Source organism: Macrotis lagotis, chromosome X (genome assembly GCF_037893015.1).
Source record: "Macrotis lagotis isolate mMagLag1 chromosome X, bilby.v1.9.chrom.fasta, whole genome shotgun sequence".
NCBI lineage: Eukaryota > Metazoa > Chordata > Mammalia > Peramelemorphia > Peramelidae > Macrotis > Macrotis lagotis.
Window position 1 is genome coordinate 513,315,578 of NC_133666.1, and position 23,752 is coordinate 513,339,329.

The 23,752-nt window shown below is 38.3% G+C and overlaps 2 protein-coding genes across 6 annotated transcripts in view; one reads left to right on the forward strand and one right to left on the reverse strand.

The window, feature by feature from the left end:
- Positions 1-14,797, reverse strand: part of KDM1B (lysine demethylase 1B) — a 51,788-nt gene extending 36,991 nt beyond the window's left edge. Inside the window, exons 1-7 of one of the 3 annotated variants that reach the window (XM_074207150.1) lie at positions 14,741-14,797; positions 10,793-10,895; positions 10,167-10,297; positions 8,502-8,591; positions 7,912-8,023; positions 7,410-7,526; positions 6,626-6,664 (exon numbers count right to left, since the gene is read on the reverse strand). In XM_074207150.1, coding sequence (XP_074063251.1) covers positions 6,626-6,664; positions 7,410-7,526; positions 7,912-8,023; positions 8,502-8,591; positions 10,167-10,297; positions 10,793-10,882 — 579 coding nt within the window. In that variant the 5' untranslated portion in view covers positions 10,883-10,895; positions 14,741-14,797. Of the gene's footprint in view, positions 1-6,625; positions 6,665-7,409; positions 7,527-7,911; positions 8,024-8,501; positions 8,592-10,166; positions 10,298-10,792; positions 14,140-14,740 lie in introns of those variants that run through there. The other 2 variants (XM_074207152.1, XM_074207151.1) reach the window with 2 other exon arrangements.
- Positions 14,798-15,148: 351 nt separating this feature from the next.
- Positions 15,149-23,752, forward strand: part of TPMT (thiopurine S-methyltransferase) — a 35,072-nt gene continuing 26,468 nt past the window's right edge. For 2 of the 3 annotated variants that reach the window (XR_012472525.1, XM_074207153.1), the window contains exons 1-2: positions 15,149-15,255; positions 18,653-18,835. Coding sequence is in view for 2 of the 3 variants with exons in the window: in XM_074207153.1 (XP_074063254.1) it covers positions 18,696-18,835 (140 nt within the window). In the remaining variant the exon portion in view is untranslated. Of the gene's footprint in view, positions 15,256-15,316; positions 15,802-18,652; positions 18,836-23,752 lie in introns of those variants that run through there. The other variant, XM_074207154.1, reaches the window with a different exon arrangement.

A 23,752-nucleotide genomic window follows, 5' to 3' on the forward strand; every position in this document is an offset into this window, starting at 1 on the left:
AAAGGAAAGCAAGATAGAAAGAGAAAGAAGGAGTTAGTAATATTAAGAAGAGAGAAGAGAAGACAAAACAGAGAATTCAATAAGATTAAAATGATTTTCTTCATTTCACATTATTTTCCCCCTTCCTATCTTATTCTGCACTTTCCCCATTCAGACTTTGGCCATATATTTTTTTTTTAATTTTTAAAGATTTTATTTGAGTTTTGAGTTTTATAATTTTTCTCTCAATCTTACTTCCCTCCCCCCCCACCCCATCCCCACAGAAAGCAATCTGTCTGTATTGTTTCCATGTTGTACATTGATCCAAATTGAGTGTGATGAGAGAGAAATCACATCCTTAAGGAAGAAACAAAAAGTATAAGAGATAATAAGATCAGACAATAAGATATCTGTTTTTTTCCCCCTAAATTAAAGGGAATAGTCCTTTAAATTAGTTCAAACTCCATGGCTCTTTATCTGGATACAGATGGTATTCTCCATTGCAGACACAGACTTTGGCAATATTACAGATCTGAAATAAGTATAGGATTCATACTAAATATGGTTTCTCATACTTAAAAACTAAGTTTTCCAAACAGAGTTGGATGACAGAACTAGGATGATAGATAAACAACTAAAAAAAGATCTCAGAGGTCATCTCTAGTCCAAATCTGCTCATTTTATAGAAGAGATTTGAAATCCTGACCTCTGATTTCACAGCTAGTAGGCTTTCTACTTCACTTCCAGATTAAAGACTTCAGAAAATTTCTATTTTCTGCAGCCAAAGTCAAATCACTTTGTGTTATTATCATTTATTAAGTATGTGTCATATGTTTAGAAAATGGACTCAAGTGCTGGGCACGTAAACAAAAAACTATCCCTGCCTTAAAGAAGCTTACATTCTGATGTAATCCAATGCAGAATATAAGTGAAACATCATCCTTGAGGTAATATAGGAAGGTTTCCTTTCCTTTCCACCAAATCCTATTTTAACCTTTTATTATAAAAAGTCACTTTAAAAGATAAAAACTGAACTCTAGATACCAGGCCCTGGACACCACATGTTAAATAATATTCCTATCCATCTTTAAGGCTTCTGGTCAAAGGTTAATGGATAGCTTCAATTACAATACAGTCTTCAAGATAAAATTTTAAAAAGAGACCAAAGCAAAATTAACCAGTTCTCAAAACACACATTGTTCCATACTATATTTTATTGATGGAAGTCAAAACAAACCCATGACAATTAACAGCTGAGTCTGAAATTTCATTTGCTAGAGATCTTAAAAGAAGCTAACAAAAACCCCACTATGAGAAAAATAAGTCTGCAAAAGAAAAACACACCTTTTTAATACTCTTTAAATACATGCAAATCAGAGTAAATCTAAGAAATATTTTCTGTAATTCTAAGATAAACTGAGCAGAACGGAAGAACTAGTCATAATAGTTAGTAAGCTGAAATGGACCACCACCAAAGCTTTAGAAAGGCAAGGTTAAATATGTATGTTGCTCTTTCATAGTCACATTTGATAAATCTATGTTGTTTTTCAGTCAGTTTCAATTGTATACAACTCTTCTTGAAACCATTTAGTATTTTTTTAAAAAACACTTTTTGTTTTTGCAAGGTGACTTGCCCAAGGTCACACAGTTAGGTAATTATTAAGCATCTAAGGCCAAATTTGAACTCAGGTTGTCCTGACTTCAGGGCTGGTACTCTATCCACTATACCACCTAGCTGCACATAGTGGTTTTTTTTTTTAATGGAGATAGTAGAGTGTCATTTCCTTCTCTCAATTCATTTTAGCGATATGGAAACTAAGACAAACAGTTAAATAACTTGCTCAGGGTCCAACAGCAATTAAGTGTCAGAGATCTTCTGATTTGAACTCAGAAAGATGTGTCTTCCTGATTCCAGGCCAGGCACGGAATGTTATCTACTGAACTCCTCAGCTGCCCATTAAGTCTCTTCTACCTGGAAAAATTTGTACTTAATGTACTTCAATTCTCTTTACTTACATCCTAATCTGATATGTCATTATAGCATAGAGGAGATGACCCTTGGTTACCAATTCAATAAGTATTTATTATTAAAAGTTCCTACTATGTGCTTGACACAAGACTAAAAATGAGACAGCTCATGTCTTCAAGAAGCTTGACGGGAGAAACAATGAACATCTAGAAAATGAAGTATAAAACACAAAAATATGCAAAGTAATTTCCAATGGAAGAGAACAAGAGGAATTATTATAGACTTCCTATAGCACATGACACCTGAGATGAGCTTTAAAGAATATGATTGTATAAAGCAGAGATGAAGAGAGATTAAATTCCTGGACTGGGGAATACAGCATGTACAAATGAAGGGAGGATGAAATGTGGAACACTGAGAAAAGCAATATAGTCAGTTTGACTACAACACAGACCATATAAAACAGAAATGTGTAATAAACTTAAAAGGTGGGATAGAGTCAGAAGAGTTTGTATTTTATCCTACAGGCAAGGGGATGGTGCTTGAGTTGCTTGAGTAAGAAAATGAAATGTTTAGCCAAATGTTTTAGGGATGTCATTTTGGAAAACTGTGTGGAAGATAGGCTGGAGTGGAAAGAGACTCAATATAGGCAAACCAATAAGCAGGCTATATATAATCCAGGCAAGAGAAGATGAATGCATAAACTAGCTTTAGGACCATGAAAAGGTAGAGATGGGATATGATTACGGGCACAGACTTAGGAACGGCTTGGATATAAGGAAAGAAGAGTGAAGAGGTGAGGCTGATTGCAAGATTACAAACATAGGTGACATTAGAGGAATGGTGGTACAATCAACACTAAGAAGTTAGGAAGAGAAGAGGGTTTGTGAAGAAGCTAAGATATTGAAATGAATCGGATTGTATTTTTTTTAAATGAGCATTTAGTGAGATTGCCTGCTCAAAGGGAGGAAGAAGGATATTATGAATGGCTTAAGGAGGAATAAGAAAATCAGACCATTCACTTAGTAGATACAGTCAACCAGAGATGAGTAAAGTGATATCCATTTGTGTTGAATTTGAAATGTCTATGGGACATTCAGTTGCAGATGATCAATATATATAGTCCCAAATTGATTTGAAACTTGAATCCAAAAGAAAGACTGATATCCCTTAAAAGTATTCTGGAATCATCTTCATAGAGAGTATAATTAAATCCATGGAAGTTGACGAGCTCATCAAAAAAAAAAAAAACCCATAGAGAAGATAGTCCATTACCAAGATCTGTGGTACACTCATCAAAAGGGAGTGAGATATGGATAATGATATTGAAAAGGAGACTGAGAAGATAGTCAGACAGGTAGTAAAACTAGAAAAGGGTAGGTTTTTGAAAATTGGGGAAAAAATGACCAAGAAGTCCATCAACTGCCACAGCGAAGTAAGATAGGTTAAGGACTGAGGAAGGTTTTTGGATCTGACAATATATAACTATTAACTTTTCTTTTCCTTTTTTTTGGGGGGGGGGGTGTTATAAGTCAAAGGAGTTAAGTGACTCGCCCAAAATCACAAAGCCAGGTAATTATTGTCTAAAGTTGGATTTGAACTCAGGTTTTCCTGACTCCAGGGTATCTACTGTGCCACCTAGCTGCCCCAATTATTAACTTTAAAGAGCAATTTCAGTTTAGTGATGAGATCAGAAAAAGAATCGCAAGTAATTGAAAAGTGTGTCTGAGGTAACAAAATGGAGGAAATAGAGATAATTTTTTCTAATTTGCCTGTGAAAAATTGAGAAATGGTTGCTGCAAGTGAAAGTCTTTAGAATAGTATTAAAATAGGCATATTAATGAGCAAGATAGAAGAAGCAGCAGCGGATAAGAAGACCCTGAAAATTAAGAAGAAAGAGATGACTAAAAGAGCAAACTCAAGGAGACAATGAGAGGGGCAAGGTCAAGAACACAAGGAGAAAGGTTAGGGTTTCCAAGGACCAGAATAAGGGTTTTATGGAGAAGACAACTGACTCTTTCAAATATCTGTTGCTTATATTCAAAATTAAAGAAAATGAAAAATTTTAATTACAGGTTAATATAAAAACATATATAAATATGAAATTTTTCCCCATCTAAATTAGTAGAACTTCTGAAAACTAAGAACTTTAGCTTATTAACCTCTGGAAGAAAGCAAAGGCGAAGAGTGGGAGATGATATTAAGATTATTTAAAATGAGTTGAGAAAAATACTCATGATACATTGGCCTCTCTCTTTTTAACTTTACTATTTAGAAAGATCATCTGTTGAAAGGGAGGTTATTATGAATGGCTTAAGGAGGAACAAGAAAATTTAGAGTATTCAATTAGTGGATTCAGTCAACCAGAGATTGACTAAAATGACTAATCTATATTAAGTGGGAATCCAATTAAGATTACATAACAATTTTGAGATTACTTAATAGTGGTTTCAATCAGGTTGGCTCTATGACTTCTACCAACCAATCAAGAGAATCATAGGCATACTATAAGACTGGGATTTGGAAACTGGCAAAAGTGCAGGAAAACGAGAGACTTAATGACAGAGACTAGGGTAAGATTGAACCAATTTAACTATAAAGTTAAGATTTTTTCTTTTTTTTTAAGGATTTTGCAAGGCAAATGGGGTTAAGTGGCTTGCCCAAGGCCACACAGCTAGGTAATTATTAAGTGTCTGAGGCCAGATTTGAACTCAGGTACTCCTGACTCCAGGGCCAGTGCTTTATCGGCTGTACCACCCAGCCTCCCCAAAAGTTAAGATTTTAAAAGGACAAAGTTGATCCAGAGAAAAAGTGATGGACTGAGAAAGCAGGAAGTGCAAGGGACTAGAAGATGTGGTAAGGACTGAGAATAGGGTAAAGAAAAAATAATTCTGAGGGAGCAATTAAAGCAGTTGTGTCCATCTGTCAAGTCAGCATCACCCTAGGCTAGATGTAGGGCTCTTAGATGAAGTGGGTGGTATTGTATTCTTGAATGTGGATTGAATTCTGTATTTGGCCCTTGAGGGGTTTCTGTTTGCAGCCCAGAAGAGCTAAAAGGTTAGACATCCCAAGAATTATCATCAAATAAAAAGAATAATAGTTAGAGGAGGTAGAACATATGTGTGGATGTTGAGATCAAATACATGACTTTCCCTCAAAGGCATGGGAAGGTTATGGGAGACAGAGGAAGAGAGAGAAGTACCAGTAGAGATGCAGATTCAGGGATAGGGAAACTTGATGAATTGCAAAGCAAGGACTTTAGAAGGCACATCAGCATATAACTGAAGCCCTCAAGAATAAGCAAAAAAAGGTTAGGGTTCAAAGACTAAACTAGCAAGAGTACAAGATCCTTGACTGTGTCCAAGGTTTTACAGGCATCTAAGAACTAACCTAGCTGAATCTGAAAAAGCTAATTAACAGGGAATGTTAGGCAATGCATTTTTGTTCAGGCTTAGCAACAGAAAAAGTACAATGATGGGAGGTATCTATACAAATGAAATTACAGGATTCACAGTACCTCAGGAAACGTTTATCAAAAAACTTTTATCAAGAAGTTTAGCTTGTTAAAAAGTGGCCAGAGAATACAAAGGAATTAAATAAGGCTAAAGGAGCCTAAAACTTAAAGCCCCATCCTTACATTTCTGAACCTATACAGAACATGATCATCACTAGAAGTGAAGAAAGTCAAATGTTTCATTACAGACACATCTTAAGACATGAATTTTAACTTCTTTTCAGGTTAAAACTTCTTGAGTTCTGTCCCCTGGTTGTATAAAGTTCTTTTAGGAGACAATTTCGTGTGATTTTAAATTCTAAAACATATACCTATTATTAGTTTCACAAGGAATTTAAGATGGTACTCTTTACTATGAAAAGTTTTGGCCAGAGATAAAAGATGAAAGTTACCTCTTAAATAAAAGAATTTCAATACATTTCTGTTAAACATTTGCTTTTCCTAGTTCTCCAACCATCCCCAGTTCAACCAGTGACCTGAATAGATCAGGTATATGCAAAATGAAATGGCCATACAAATGAAATCCCACTCCAGTGGGATCAACAGTAAATTTAAATTAACAATGATTATTTTTTAAATCACTGAAATTTAGGATTAAAATTTAAAAACCCAAAATTTTTATCCAGGCAAAGAGGTTATATAGCACATTGGAGTTGTAGGATGGTTCATCTACTTTGGGGCTTCCTACAGACAAGTAAGGAAGTTAAATTTCACCAAAATGAATAGATATATTTGCAGTTTATTAGTTAGTGAAATTGATTTCCTGTTACAATTGGGCAGAGAAAGAACCAAAGACTGAAGATATCAGAAGTCAGAACATATGGAAAAACTGGTTCACTTGGATTTTAAGCAAAAGGGCTTTAAAAAAAAAAAAGGAAGCATGATCCTCACTCTACTTTTTTTTTCTATGATGGAAAAGGTGGAGCTTAGCACAAGAGCTCATCCTCACACAAGGGCATCTGGCAAGAAATTGGCAGTAGTTTTTGAAAGAAACAACATAGCAAACTTCACAAGAAAGGGAGAAGGTACTTTGATCAGCAGCCAAGTGGAGAGAAAGCTCAGAAGAATGTCACTGTCACTCACAAACAGAGCTTAACAACAAAAGCTCCATGAGGGCAAATAATAAAAAAAAAAAAAGAGTCTGTAAATGATAGTTTACTTACTAGATCCTCTGGTTGGGAGCACTGGTCTGAGCCCTCTGTCTACAAAAGAACACCAATATATCACTGCCTATATAAAAGCCCTTAATCCAAACACAATTTAAACTCATTTTAGCTGTGAGATTTGTTTTTCATATCACTGTTTACAGATCAATCCTTTCATTAGAGTTTAGGAACTAAAAAATTATCCCCCATGAAAGTGAACCCAGGTGTGATTTTTTCAGAAAGCTCTGAGAACCCAGGGGCTTGACCTAAAACCTAAAATGACTCTGCAGCTATTAAAATGGTAGCTAATTTAGTACAGTAATTTAAAATTCAAACTTTTTGACACCTTAATATAAATTTTGGATCCTACTCCAGTACCATTTTGTATATGAAATGTATAGAGAAGTAAAATTTTGCTTTAGGAATAACAGTGATCGTGAAAAGTCCATTTAATTTTGCATTACAATAGACAATCACTTTCATTTAATCAATCATTTTCATTTTTACTTTCATTTAATCAATCATTTTTATTTTTTCAATCAATTCATTTAAAAAATTCATATTGCTTTTAAAAATGTGTATAACTATTCTTTAACATATTTTTAAAAGCAATATGAATTTTTTAAATGAATAGTTTGGACTATTACTAAAATACTCAAGAATGTATCATTTAACTATCTTCTTATTTTGGAAAAACTTTTAAAACCTGATATAAAGGAAACTCAGAATGCTAAATACAGTAAACAAGAGACCATTACTATATTATCAACAGAGTCAAAAGGAAAACCACGACAGGACACACCTTAACTGAGGTGTTTGGTTTGGAACCACATTGATATGTCTGAGCCATTTGTGACGTGAGCTGAATTTCCTTTGTAAGCTGTCTCCATTTCCCACAGTCAGGTTTTGTGCACTGAACCTAGATACATGGGAAGTTAAAAAAAAAAAAAGCAGTGGTGAGTAAGCAAATATTTACCTACTTCCTTGGACTCCCTACTCCTCCTTTAAATCTCCACCCTCAATTGCTCATATGGCCATCTTCTACACATATTAAAACTAACCTTTCAGCAATCCTGAGTGTTGTCTCCCCCCCACCACCCTTTTGCACTTCAACCTTTGATAATCCACTTTTACACAACCAGTTCACTTCTGATTCAACATCAGATAAGGCCCCAACAAAGTGGTCTGAATGAGGTGGTAAGAAAATGTTTTCAAGCAACAAAAAAGAACTTGGATTCATTCCATCATTTCTAAAAGATCAATCGAATTAAAAGGTACAAATAAAGCACCATAAAACTCCTTACCCAATAGGGAAGCTGTTGATCAGCCATAAAAGCTTTGGGACTGGGCTCACATTTCCCATTACTGGTCCATATCCTTTTCCAAGCAGCATATTTTTCATACCCATCTTTGTGACTAAAAAAAAAAATTTAATCAGTTAACTAAAAGTATCATTCAAATGTTAAAATCCTTCTTCTATAAGCTATTTCTATTGCAAGATGAATAATAAAAGGATAGGAGAAGACTATGTTATTATACCTACAATCCAGTATCTCTAAGTAGTTTTAAGATTTTTTTAAAAGATAGCCACCCATACAGCACCTTCTGGTAGCTGATATTCCTTTGCCTCATCAAGAGGAAAAAGTATGATTAATTCAGTGTACAAGAATTTCTGTAACCTGGCCATTATTTTCATGTCCTATCTACACAAAAACACATGCAGAGACAGAGTCAGAAGGTGGGGGAGGTTCCTTTTCAAGTATGAAATGAATTAATTGTCCTCTCAACTGCTAAAATTCTAATAATTTTGGTTTAGAAGACAAGTATTTAGAAAAAGCAAGTTATTTTTTCTAAAGACCAGTGACTTAAGAGTCTGGCCAATCAACAAGCATACCTCCGGTAGTAATGGTCAAAGCATTCATTGCAAAAATGTTCCCCACAGGATAGATGATACCATCGAGATGTATAGCCATTTTTTGCACACCTAAAGAAGACAATAATATTCATAGTCTTAAAATGAAATTTTAAAAATTCTTCCAATGGATCTTTCTACCACTTATTCTTTAATTAAGCAAATGATAAAAGCTTAAGGGAACATGGAATTGAAAGACTGACAAATTGTCACCATAATAATGATTTTTCTATATTTTTCTATACTACCTTATCCCATGCTGCCTCACTTCACATATAAACTATTTTCATGAAATATCATATCAGTAATTCCCAAATATAATTCTTTAATATAAAACTGTTTCTACAATTAACTCATTATGTCATAAAGTTCTCAACAACAAATCTTTTCCAATAGAACCTACTTTAATTCACTTCATTTTTAAGATAAATATAGCACTTTGGGGAGTGGGGGGGGGGCGAAGGAATGAAGAAAAAATGATAAAAGAGGGCAGCTAAGTGGTTCAGTGAATACAGCAGAGGCCCTGGAGTCAGAAAGATCTGAGTTCAAATCCGGCATCAGACACTTAAAAATTACCTAGCTGTGTGACCTTGGGCAAGTCACTTAACCCCAGTGCCTTGCAAAAAGCAATAAATTTTTTTTTTAAAAAATGATAAAAGGTTGGAAATCACTGCTCTAGATTGTAATGTGAGGAGGCAAGGCCAAGTAGAAAAATGGCTAATGCAATTTAACTTCAATGTTGGAAATTTGGCAGATGCAAACTGCTTAAATGACAATGATTTTTTTAAGAGATCTTAAAAAAAGTTAAAAGACATTCGCGGGAAAATAGGTCTTTTGGATTCAATTTGAATACAAATATCTTTTATTTTTAAGTTTTAAAAAGGTTTTCTTAAACCTTGAATTTTTTTTTTCCTCTTAATTTGAGGTTTCAGCTACCATCTAAGAAAGAAAAAAAGCTTAAGATACACATATTTTCCCATGGAACCAAAACAAATTTTTATATATGATGTTATGTATTTATATATTTGCAAAATAATAATAAAAATAATGAGGAACACTCAAATAATTTTTGATGTTTGCAAAGAGCTTTAAAAATCTATCATTTGATTCTCACATTTCTGAGAGTTAGATATTTTTATTATTATCCTCATTTCACAGCTAAGGAAACCAAAGCACATCATGGTTAAGTGACCAGTTCAGATTAATCAGTCAGCAGACAAACATTTATTAGGTGCTTCCTCTTTGCCAGACACTCTGGGTCAAATTGCTAGTCAAACTGCTAGTCAGTCAATGTCTGATCTGAAACAGGTTTTCCACTCTCTAGGTTCAACACTCTATCCATTGAGCCAACTTAGCTGTGCCTCAATTATATTGTTATTATTATTATATATAGCATTATGTTACTATGTTATATTAGTATATGTGCACATCTCCAATTCTATCCTCTACAAATAAGTATTAAGTATGCCAGGACCATAGGTGGCATGATCTATGAGCAAAGAACCTAAATGTGTATAAGTATCAGAGTTCACATGCATGCACATATAAATATACAAGTTCTCTTGAAAAACTGGTCCTCAAAGATACAACTGCCTCAAGCAATACTCTTATCAAACTGACTTGCCAAAACACGTAATCTAAACAAACCTTTCAGCAGCACTTGAGAAGCAAACTGGACAAGTTGCTGTACACCCAGCCTTTTCACATTTCCTGTACTTCTTCTCAGATGAGGCATCATCATCATCATCTGTGGCTACTTCTGCTACTTTTTTCTTCACCTGCAGAGGAATCAGTAAAACAAAGGTTAAAAAATTATCAAATATTAAGTAATAACAACTGACTAATGACTCTTAATGATCTGCAAAGTGCTTTGCATACACAGTCTTATTTGAACTAATTTGAAAGAAATGTTTCTGCAAGTCATTTTTGAAGTTAGTCCTGATGTAAATAAAAAACAGACCTGTAGGCTGGGACTTTATACTGCCCTTCAAATCTTTGCTCTGAATGGTCCTAAAGTGGTTGGCATTCAATTATCATTTACTGACTTCCTTGGGGATGGGTTCACTTTTTTAACTGTCATCATTTTGATGTAGAAAACCCAGTTTATATACATTTTCCCTAAGAATCAGCTTAATGTTTCTTTTATTTTAAGTGATTCCACCTTTTCAGGACTGCAGTCCTACAAATTTAAAGGAGGCAGAATTTGAGAGTGCTTACTTCAGATATCTATTAAAGCCCCAAAGAGTACAAGACTAGAAATAATTGTGCAATACCTGCCTCCCGGAACTCCTCAAAGGAAGACTATCTGAAGACTGGTCAAATGAAGCTGCCTTTTTCTTTGCTCGAACCCTGAGGGTTGACATCTTATCACAGAGTCTGCCAAACAGTTAAGTGTTAAAATATTAATGACTAGATTGCCTGTTAGCTCTTCAGAGAAAAAAATAGCATGTACATTTATAATATATGCAAGTAAACAGTAAATTCAACTCATGAGGAGAAGTCAAATCAACTGTCTATTGGTTAAGGCCAACAAACAGAAGAAACCATAAGTGTAGAGATTCATTTGTTTTTTTTCCCTTTCAGGAACAGTCTCCATTGTTTTATTTCCTCATTCTCCAGCAGTTGCTACATGTCAATCTTTTAACATGTCAAAATAGAGATGAGTTGTTTATTAACATCCATTATGAGTGCCTTGGAAATGGTATGACCTAGATGGTCCAGTAAGAGCCCTGGACTTAGAGCCAGGAAAACCTAAATCCTAATCCTGCTGAAAACAGTAGCTATGTGACCCTGAACAAATAAATTAATCTCTCTTGGTCTGTTTTCTCATCTGCAAAATGGAAAAATAATGGTACCTCTCTCATAAAACTGTGGTGGGGAATTATCAAATGAGCTAAGATATACAGTGCTTTTTTCAAACTTCAAGTACTATACCAAAACCTTTGACTCAGTTACTTGCTAAAGACAGTCCAATTACTTGACAGGATATACAGTTTTCCACAATTAGAATAAACCTTGGAGGTCTTCTAATCCAACATCTTCAAGAGGCAGCTGAAACTTTTGAGTGTTTAAGCAACTCAAACAATATTACACAGGCAGTTTAAGTAGCAGAACTTGGATTTGAACCCAAGGCCTCTGATTACAAATACCAGCCTCTCTGATCACAAATATTCACATCTCCCTGTCTCACAGGAAATTTTTCCCAGGCTCTCAAAGAGATACAATGAAATGGAGGATTAAACAAAAAGTTCATTTCAATATAGGCAAAAAAAAAAAAAAAATCAAAGAAATTGCAAAAGATTCAAAAGCTATCCAGTATTATTATACATTTTCTGATCTTTTTCTGAATGTCTTCAGGTATAAAAAACACAAAGAAGAGACCACAATGAAAAAGACCTGAGGTTATAAAGTATGTTGGGGGGGGGGGGGGAAGAGCTGTGTAAATTGAGGGGAAAAAAATATGTACCAAATACTAAATACACATAATTTATACCAGCTTGGTGGGCTGTTTTGAATAAGGTGGGATACATTTACATCTAATTGCCTCTGATGGCTCTCAAAAAAAAAAATTATTATTCCCCAACTATCAGGGGTGGCTGAAATAGCTTATATTAGCAACCTACCACCCTCCTCCCCCTACACATACTTTGCCATTCATAATGCTAAGAAAAAAAAAAGTTTTGGGTCAATTAGTCTTGGCTACTGAAATTGGTTTCCCCTGTAATCCATCATATTCTCTGCTCAAGTTTATTAAAAAGAAACTAAGTCGGTTATAATATGAAAGACCCACAAAATTACCTTTTCATTAGGGATCCTTGGGAAACTAGCTTTTTAAACTCCATTTTGCCTACTTTACAAAGCTATCTTAAATCATGAAGGAAATATTCTTAATTGTGTCTCTGGCTACTCTCATGGTTTCAGCTTTCACCTCCATATTGATAGATATTTTGTAATGTGCCTAAAGTAAAGCTGAACACTTACTTCCCTTTACAGTTTTCAAAGTATCTATTGCATGATTAGTGCTTCCTGTTAAAGAATTATAACTAGCTAATAATTATTAACCTGAAGGAAGTTTCCAGATTCCATTAATACCATCTCTAAAATGCAATTTGATTTAAAGATCAGGAAAAAGATTAGCCTTCTAAGTAAATGCAAATTTTCAAAAAAGCTCAGTAGAAAACAATCATAAACTTATTGTGTAATATAACAACAAACACATAAACAGTTCAAGTGTCAGACAAACAAGAAAAAACATACTGTGCAAGAAAAAGGGTTTAGGAATAGAAACTGAAACCCTTCACTAATTCAGCTAACCTTTTTTACCATTACCATCTGGGAAGATTCAACCATTCACAAAACAAAGTACAAACATCAAGCAATTTCAGTTGTGCCTTCAGTTATCATTTTGTTCATCTGTCTATGAGCTTTACTTTAATTCCATAAGCAATAACCAGTTCCTATTCTAGTTTTTCCTGTTTAAAGAGACCATGTTGTGAAAACCATGAGTCTTGTCTTCAAAAATGTCATTACTAAAGTTCCGGTTTTTGCAGTTTCCAGTCTCAAATTGCCTCCATATGTGGGTATAAATATTTAAGTGTCTATTATGTATACATATATTAATTTTCCCCAAACTCTTAAATATTTCTACTTCTTGTAGTTATTTTAATTTTCCTATCATTGTTGTTGAGTTTTTAGTTTTTTAAATGATGGGAGAGGAAAAAACAAGATGCAAAATCGAAAGGAAACTGCAGCTGGAGACTTTTATTATAATTCCGGATTTAGTTATGGGTTCTTAAAATGCTTTAGTTCAAAGTTTTAAAAACTGAGTCTACACCTTTTAAAAAAATTAAAATATGGGTGGCTAGGTGGCTGTGTGGCCTAGCTGTGTGGCCTTGGGCAAGCCACTTAACCCCGTTTGCCTTGCAAAAAAAACCCTAAAAAAATTAAAATATAATATATATATATTATATGAATTTCCTTATTTTAAGGTAAAATTGAGTTCTGCCAAATTTTTTTTTAGGCAGCTAGGTAATTATTAAGTGTCTGAAGCTGGATTTGAACTCAGGTACTCCTGACTCCAGGGCTGGTACTCCATCCACTGTGCCCCCTAGCCACTCCCTGCCGAATGTTTTAAAAAAACAAAACAAGAAAAAGAAGAGGTAACAAAGAAGAGTTCCTCTCTTCCCCTTGAGAATAGTTATTTTTTTCTTTCCAGAGCTACAGGTAACCTCAGGGGATAGAAGCTACCAAAGTATCCACCAAAAGAGAGCCAGCCATCTGTGACTCCATGCTATATACTACACAGACTACTTGTTTTGAAAAAGTTAAGTAGGAAAACAAAAGTTGTTGATCATTTAAGTATAGGCCTGACTGCTCCTATGTACTACCACAAACTACTGGTAGTGTTACAGAGGACTTTGTTCCTCCCCTTAGAAAGTTTCAAGAAAGACAAACGCAGCTCCTGGGCGTCTCAGTTCCTGTTAGCGATGGGTGCTGGGCTGCTACCAACTTTCCCCGACACTCATAACAAAGGTGATGTCCGGCCCGTGCGGTCTCCCCGCCGCACAACCAGCAACAACAACAAGCTCCCGGCAGGTGTCAAAGCCGAGGTCCGGGGCGCTCTGCAGAAGGGCGGCGGGCGCCAGCAAGCCCAGCATGGCCCTGCCCCAGGCACGCGTCACCTCGTGCGGCCGGACCCCAACTTTCCACCGCGGGGCCTGGTCCCGCCCGGCCGCCCCGAGGCTTGACAGCTGAGCGGCGGCGGCCCCAGCCCCCCCGCGGAGGGCCGGCGACCCCAGCAGCCTCCCCGCGGGCCCCGGGCCGGCGCGCACCCCGCTCCCGCCGCGGGCCCCCCAGGACGGGGCGCTGACAGCGGCGGGGAGCGGCGGCCCGGGCACCCCGGCTCTCCCCCTCCTCCTCCCGGTGCTCCCGGGCGGGCAGCGGCTCCGGCCACCTCTGCGCCCAGGCGGGGCGGCGAGGCTCGGGGCGCAGAGGCGGGAGGGCCAAGCCGCCGCCCCGGGCCGGGCCCCCTCGGGCCGGACCCGCCCTGGCGCCCCGCGCACCACGCCCCGGGCGAGCCCCGCGCCCGGGGGCGCCCCGTCCCCGCTCGGACCTCCGCGCTTCCCGCCGCGCCGCCCCCGCGGGGACAGGCTGCACCCGGCCGGGCCGCTTTGTGCGGGCGCTGTCACCCCCGGCCCCCGCCGCGGCCTCGCGCTCCCCACCTCCGAGCGCCGGCGAGAGGGCGGGCGCGGCTCCGACGCCCCGGAGCCTCCCGGGAGCCGCGCGCACCGGGCCGCACGGGGCCGCACGAGCCGCGCAGGGAGCCGGGCGCAGCCTGCGCTCCGCCGCCGGCCGCCGCGGCGCCGCCGCTTCCGCCCCTGTCACGCCGTGACCCGGCGGGGGAGGAGCTGGGGCGGGGCCCGGGGCGGGGGCCTGGGGCCGCCCCGCCCCGCCCCGCCCCCGCCCCCGCCGCCGCCGCCTCGCCGCCCCCGCCCCCGCCCCGCCGCCTCGCCCCCCGCCCCCGCCCCGCCCCCGCCCCGCCGCCGCCGCCTCGCCGCCCCCGCCCCCGCCCCCGCCCCGCCGCCTCGCCCCCGCCCCCGCCCCGCCCCCCGCCGCCTCGCCCCCGCCCCGCCCCGGCTACTTCCGCCCGCAAAGCTCAGACCCGGGGAGAGGGGGAGGGCGGGTCGGAGTGCGGACCCGGCGGGCCCAGGAGGAGCGCGCGTGAACCGGGGAAACCGTGAGTGACCCCCCCACCCGCAGCCGTGGGCGGGGCAGGGGCCAGCAGGGCCCCTTGTACAGGGGGGAAACTGAGGCCCGGAGAGGTGCCCCGCCCCCAGCGGCAGAGCGAGGCCCAGAGCCACGGGCGGGTGTCCCGCCCACGCCTTGACCCCGAGCCCTGGGGGCCTTGACCCCGAGCCCTGGGGGCCTTGACCCCGAAGCCCGGGGGCTTTGATCGGTTTCTAGAGGCGATAATGACCCATGAACTTGTGGCTTTCATCTTCGTGTAAACGAGAGAGGGAAATAAGTGAAGCCTTCCACCCCCGGGGCCCGACTTCACGCGGAAACCTTCACCTTCCAGCTCCATTGCAAGAAAACTTGACTCGGGTTTACTGTTGTTCTTTAAAAGGGGAGGGGGCGGGCCGTGCGTGCAGGGGGCCGCTGCCCGGAGCGGCCCCTGCCCCTGCCCAGAGCAGCTGCATCTAGCCGTCCGCTGTTCTTAAAAAGGGGGGAGCCCTCATGTAGTTTGCTCAGGCTCCTCTGGTCCTCCCAGCCACCCCGTGAGGTAGGTCCTGTTATTCCCTTCATTTTACAGTTCAGGAATTTGAGGCAAACTTTGAAGGACCCGCAGATTCCCGCTTGGATTCGAATCAGTGTTCTTATTTTTGTCTTCCTTGACCCAAGGCTGCTGGAGAGTCTCTAAATTGGAGGGGAAGCACTGGATGAACGCCCCCAAGGGTATTTGGGAGGGGAGGTGGAGGTTGATCCTCTATGGCTTCTCAAGGTTTTGGTGTAGAACTAGAATTTAAACCTTGATTCTTAAAGGCCTGAAAGTCCATTTTTGAGGAAATTCCCAGTGGAAGCTTCCACGGGGGGGGGGGGGGGGGGGGGGGGGCCTCTTTTTTTCCTACAAGTTGAAAGTAGTTAAGTATATAATGCAAGAACCCCTTTTAACTGGACCATAAACTAAAAGATTAGGCCTGCTCTATTTCTCTATTCCTCCCTTTCTTATCTTTCTTATCTTTTTTTTATCTTTCTTCCTTCCTTTCTTTTTTTTTTGCAAGGCAAATGGGGTTAAGTAGCTTGCCCAAGGCCATACAGGTAATTAGTAAGTGTCAGAGATAGGATTTGAACTCAGATACTCCTGACTCCCAGGCCTGTGCTCTATCCACTGTGCCACCTAGCCACCCCCTTTATTTTATTTTATTTTTTAAAGAAAGATTTTGAGTTTCACAATTTTCCCCCATTCTTGCTTCCCTCCCCCCACCCCCCACAGAAGGCGCTCTGTTAGTGTTTACATTGTTTCCATGTTATGCCTTGATCTCATTTGAATGTGATGACAGAAATCATATCCTTAAGGAAGAAAAATAAAGTATGAGATAGTAAAGTTACATAATATAACGCTTTTTTTTTTCTAATTTGACAATAATAGTCTTTGGCCTTTGTTCAAAGTCCATAATGCTTTCTTGTTCCTTTCTTTAAATAAGGGCAGCTGGTCCATCAAAAAAGAGACGGTTTTAGAGTCAGTACTTCTTCGTGATCTTGGACAAATCACTTTTCTGGACCTCAGTTTTTTAAATGAGGGACTGGTGTGGACAAGGTGATCAACAAGATCACAGCTAGCTCTAAATTCATGATCCTAACAGTTTAAAATATAGTAAAGAAATGTTTCACATAATCTGAAATGAATTTAAAGTAGCAAGGAAAAATCAGAATTACAAAAGTCTTTTATTGTACTGTTTTATACTTTATGCAGTCAGATTATCTTAGCCCTTTTTGCAGGGGAATCTCAAAACTACTGCCAAATCACTTCTAATTTCTGGTGAGAGGCTTAATCCTTGAATTTTAAAGAAACTAAAAACCTGAATTTTGCTGCAGAAATTACAATTTTCTCTGGAAAATTCTTTTACTTAAGACTTATCTTTGTTCTTAATGGCAAATAAATGATGCATAATTGCATTAGAATGCTAGCCCTTGGGGGCAGCTAGGTGGCGAAGTGGATAGAGCACTGGCCTGGGAGTCAGGTGTACCTAAGTTCAAATCCAGCCTCAGACACTTAATAATTACTTAGCCATGTGGCCTTGGGCAAGCCACTTAACCCCATTGCCTTGAAAGATATATATATAAAAAAAAAGAATGCTAGCCCTGGCTATGATAGCATCTGTGTTTGTTTTCATTAATGAACTGAAAAGTCTTAGATGTACTTTGTATACCAAAATGGTGATTACCTGGCATAAATAGGGTAGTAGTTTTTTGGGTTTATTAGTGCCTTACAAATTGTCTGGTCATATTTTCTTTTGTAACCCAAAGGCATTTTATTTAGTATGCTGTCTCAATTGATCCTTTTGAAATACTGGGTGCTTTGATTTAAGAAAATTAGGTTATGGGGGCAGCTAGACAGCACAGTGGCTAGGTCACTGACCCTGAAGTCAGAAGGATCTGAGTTCAAATCCAACCTCAGATACTTAATACTTACTTAGGTGTGTGACCTTAGGCAAGTCACTCAACCCCTTTGCCTTGCAAAAAGCAAAACAAGAAAATGAGGTATATGGAATCCAGACTCACAGACAAATGAAAGGATAATCAATTCATTTTACAAATGCAATTATTCTTTAATTAGCAAGCTTTTCTAGTGGATATAAAATATAATTAAGTACATTTAAAGTGCTAGGTGGTACAATATGTAGACTACCAGACTTGGAGTCAGGAAGACCTGAGTTCAAATGTGACCTCAGACAATTAGTAGTTATATGACTCTGGACCAGTCACTTCACCCTGTTTGCCTGAGTTTCCTCATCTGTAAAATGAGCTGGAGAAGGAAATGGACAACCACTCCAGTATCTTTGCCAAAGAAAACCCAAATGGGTTCATGAAGAATCAGGCATGAATGAAATATTTAAAATGAGATATTGGTTTATAAAAAAAAATCAAATTCTCTTTAACTCAGTAATAGAAAACATCTGTTGCATAAAGTGAAGTGTACTTTGTGTATTTAGGCAAAGAAAATTTTCTTGTGTATCATTTTTACCTTAGGTGTCTCACTTTTTAAAAAGGTTAACACTTTAAGGACTCAAAAACATCTTAACTTGCTACATTCTTTTGCAGAATGGAGTGGAGGTGGGGGAAAGGATAAGTATTCCACAGAAATAGAACAATATATATATAATGTCAGATATTTTTGAGGTTGATTTTTATCTTATTGAATTTTGTCTCTTCTTTTTTTTTTGTCTTTATTTTTAAAAATCCTAAAAGGGATAGCTCTCTGGGAGGAAAACATATAAGGGGAAATTTGGGCAATGTAAACATAAAGGATATCAGTAAAATTTACTTAAAGCAAAAAATTCTTAATAATGAAACATTAGATAATAACATTTCAGTGCATTTCACTGACATTCATGTCAATATTTTTTATTTAGAATACAAGAAGTTCCTGATTTGTAGACATTATACTCAGAAATTATGGATGGTTCAACAGCTGAAGGAAGAACCAAAGATCACTTTGCTCTTGGAGGACAGCAAAACAATGCACTAACTCTTGATTATTGGCATGAAAAATGGAAAATCCATAATATTGGATTTCATCAAGAACAGGGAAATAAGTAAGAAACTCAACTGTTTTACCCAAAAAAGAAATGTTAAGTTTGGCATTATTATTATCATTTTTAGATTCACAGCCCATGGTTAGTTTTACACATGTGGAAATGACCATAAACTTTTGTTGCCTGAAAGCTTAAAATATTCACCCTTTTTCCCTTAAAAAAAAAAAAAAAACCCAAGCACTAATGCATTAGTTCTGACTTAGAAACTTTAAGCAAGCAATCACCAAATATGAGCTACTAGTGGGGAGAAAGAACTAGAAGGCATCATAAGTCCTGGACTTCATTCCAACCATTGCCACTTACTAGCTATATGTCCCTGGGCTAATCTTTTATTTCTTTGACCTCAGTTTCTTCACTTGTTAATACTTGGGAAGGCTAATTTAATAGAGTTGTTATGACCATAAAATTAAATAATAAATAAGAAAATGATATGGTTTTTTTTTTGGTTGAGACATATGATAATAATTAAAGCCTATTCAAATATAAAATAAGGCAGGGTATGAGAGAAATAAAGGACAGATCTAGTAAAACACCAGCAAATTTTGGTAGGTAGAGACTTATTTTTAGTTTTATAAAGCATATAATCTGGGTTCAAATTTTGATTTTGTCACTTAATAATACCTGTGTTACCTTGGTTTTCTTAATTTCTTTTTTGCCTCAGTTTTCTCTTCTGTAAAATGAAGGGATTGAACTTTATGGTTCTTAGATCTTTTCTAGCTGCAAAATCATTTATCATGGGTTTTATATGAAATCAGGTTGGAAAAGTAGCTGAGTAGGTAGTACTTTATCCTATCAGCTGCCACTCAAGTTTTGTTGTTATTTTTGGCAGTGGAGTGATATGATCATATCTATACTCTAAAATTTAATTTTTTTAAACCATGATATGTAGAAAGACTAGTTTAGATTATGCAGAGCCCTACAACTTGCTACCTGTGTAACTTTGGGAAAGTCAGTCTGTTTAACCCCAGGATCTTTAAAATAAAGGGGCTGGAATAGATGATATAGAGGGTCTCTTCTGACTCTAAATAAATTTCTGGTCCTCGATGACTCTAGGATTCCTTCCAACTCTAAACCTATATTCTAAGATAATCATGCTAGATTAACTTTTTATTCTTTTTTTTTTTTGATAGGATCATATTCTAGTTGAAAGTTCAGGGGAATGATGTAAATCGACTTTACCTAGATTTCAGCAAAGCATTTGAGCATTTAATTTCTCATTCTATCCTTGTATATAAGCTGCTGAAATAGAAGTAAATGATATTCCTAGGTAGATTGATCTGTGAAGAATCTAGAGATGGAAGTAAGGAGGCCATTTAAAAGACCATTATAGTAGTCTAGGCAAGATACCATTAAATCTGGAACTAAGGTGGTGACAATGCAAATAGAGAAACAAAGGTGGACATTGAAGATATTGTGGAAATAAAATCAACAGAATTCCTTAGATAATTAAATGTGGTGAGTGGGGAAAGGACTTCAAATATGCAAGCCTTGGTGACTCAAGGTTATTATCAAGAAATAGAAAATTTGGAACAAGGCCTGGGCTAAGGGGAAAGTTGAGGAATTCAGTTTTGTGTACATAGTAAGATTAAAGTATCAGTAAAACATCCTGGTAGGGATGGCCTGGTAAGCATTAGAGAAATGGAATTGTAGTTCAGGAGAGAAAATATAGATGGATATTCAGTTTTGGGAATCATTTGCATAGATATGATAATTGAACAATCAGAGCAGATAAGATCACCAAGGAGAGTTTAATTGGAAAAGATGAAAGGTCACAGAGCATAAGTGAGTATTTTGAACTCTATATTTCAAAGAAAATAAAAGATCCTCAGGACTTCTTATCTTCATATTTATTGGTGAGTCATCCCAGAAATCATTTCTAATAATAGCCCTTATTATTTTATATTAGCGCCTACTAAAAGAGTTGCTCTATGGGATTTATCACTAAATAAGGGGTGACTCAGGAACAAACCCTCTTCCCATTTCAATTAACAAGCATTTATTAATTACTTCTATATAACAAAAACCATGCTAGATGAAAGGAATATAAAAACAAAAAATTAAGCAATCTCTTCTCTCAAGGAATTTATATTATATCAGGGGAGATATTATTTCTTTGACCCTATAAGAATATATGTGTACATATATGGATGTATAAATTAGAAATATATATAAAACAAATGCAAGTAAATATGAGATAGGAAGGAAGGACTCTAATATCAGGAAAGACTTCAGGTATAAATGGTACTTAGACTGTATCTTCGGGGAAAAAATGAGGACTTCTCAGAGGTAGAAGTGAAAATGAGTAAATACATTCTCAGGAGATGGTACACACAAAGGCATAAAGATAGGAGAGGGTGGCTGGACCACAGAGGGGTATATAGGAAGTAATAAACTGAGGTCAAGGTCTGAAGTCCTCTAAAAACCAAATAGAGGAGTTTATATTTTATCCTTGGGGCAAGAGCCATTATTTTTTTGAGTAACAGAGTGCTATCTAGTCCAACCATTTCATTTCAGAGATAAGGTGGAGAAGAAAGAAAATGATATACTCAGGTCACACAACTTTTAAAAGTCTAAGTTGAAATTTGAATGCAGGTCTTTCTAACTCCCAGGTTCACTGTCCTGCCCACTCTGCCATACTGCTGCTTATGAACAAGAGGTGTTGTGGAAGTAAAAACAGCATGACTTGAGGGGTAAGAGAAAGTGAGGAGTTGAGGAAGGCACTGAGGTTAAAACCTAGGAGATTGGAAGAATGATACTATCTTCCTTAATTGACATAGGGAAATTTCTTAGAAGGGTGTTAGAGGAAATAGTGAGTTTGAGAAGTCTCCAGAACATACCATTTAAAATGTTAAGTGGATAGTTGGTTTTGTACAACTTTAATCCAGGAGAGACTCTCAAACCGGATAGAGAAATCTATGTCTTCTGCATAGAAATGATCCTTCAGGCCATGAAAGTTGATGGTGTTAATCAATAAACTGGGCATATAAAAAGAGGCATTAGTCCCTACCTTTCAGGAGCTTTCAATCTAAGGAGAAAAGAGATAGCTACAAAGCAAGTTATTAAACAGAAAAAAATCAATAATAACTAAGAGAAGGAAGGCATTGGAACTAAGAGAAACTGGAAGTGGCTTCCTGAAGAAGGTGGTATTTGTGTTGGTATTTGAAGCCAGTAAAGTCAGAACAGTGTTCTAGATATGGAAGAATGGAAAAAGAAAATGCCCAGAAGTAAAAGATGGAATCTCTTATACTTGGAATAGCCAGAAGGTCAGTGCCATTGGTTCACAGAAAACTTCTTGGGTGGTTAGATGTAAGAAGACTGGAAAGGTAGAAGGAAGCTAGGTTATGAAAGCCTTTGAATGCCAGAGTATTTTGAAATTTGCTTCTGGAGGCAGTAGGAAATCATTGGATGACTGTGTGAGGTGTGTGACATGACTGAAATTGTGTTTTAGGAAAATCTTGTATTTAACTAAAAAATTGAATTGGAGTTGGGAGAAATTTGGCAGACTTACCAATAAGCTGTTGCAGTAATCCAAGTATGTATGAGGTAATGAGAGCCTGCACCAGAATGGTGGGTGTATTAGAGGAGAGAAGAGAGCATATTGGTGAGATGTTGGTAAGCAAAATCAGCAGACTTTTATAATAGATTGGTTATGGGGTGGGGGTGGGGGTGAGATAGTCAGGAGTTAAGGGTTATTAGCTTGAGGGACTGGGAGGACAATGTTGCTCTCTACAGTAAAAGGGTAAGGGAGGGGGAATGCTGGGGGGGGATAATTATTACCATTTTTGGATATATTGAATTTAAGATGCCTATTGGACATCCATTTTGAGATATCTAAAAGATCTTTGGAGAGGTGAGGTCAGCAAAGAGACGGAGAAGGATAGGAAGATTTTAAAATCATTAGAATAGGGATGGTTAGATCATTGGGTGAGATCACCAAATGAAAAAGTATAGAGGAAGACTCAAAGAGGACCTAGAACAGAACCCTAAGGATACCTGCTTAGAGGCTGTAATCTGGAAGAGAATATAGCAGCAGAAATTGAGAAAGAATGGTTGGATAGCAAGGAGGAGAACTAGGAAACAGAGAGAAGAGAGTATCAAGTAGAAGAGAGTGATGAATAAACGGCAGAGAAGTCAAGGAAAGTGAGAATTCAACAAAGGTCGTTGGATTTGGTAACTAAGTAATTGTTAATAACTTTGGAGAGAGCCTTTTCAGTATGATAAGGTCAAGAACCAGATATAAAAAGTTAAGAAAAGAATAAGAGGAGATTATAAAGAGCCTTTTTGAGGAATTTCACTTCAAATGCCAGAAAAGATGATAATGATATCAATAATAGCTAACATTTATATAGTGCTTGTTATGTACCAAACCTTGTGTTTTACAATTATTAATTCATTTTATCTTCCCAACATCCTGGAGAGTTAGTTATTTTGCAGGTGAGGAAACTAAGAGGCAGACTGGGATAAGTGATTTGCCCAGGACCACAGCTCATTTCTGAGGTCAAATTGGAACTCAGGTCTTCCTGACACCAGGCCTCACACACCATCCATTGTACCACCTAGTTGCCTACCTAGGACTTGGTAGGCATACCTTTCCTTTCTTCTACTGTACCATCTGAGTGGAATATTCCCAATAAAACCTTCTTAGGGTTAATATTCCTAGTGAAGTCCTCTCAGGATTAAGAAATACTAAGAAAACCAAACCATTATTCTTAGAAGAAAGACCTTGCATTCCAAATGAGACCTGCTTTCTCAATAGGGATATTTTTACTAACTGGGAGGATAGTAGACTTTTCCTAGAAAGACCTTGCATTCCAAGACAAGTTCATCCATTTATGATAAACCGGAGGAGAGGATCGTGTTAGGCCATATAATCGTGCTTGACTGTCAATTTGGGGCAGCTCCTTGATCTTCACTACC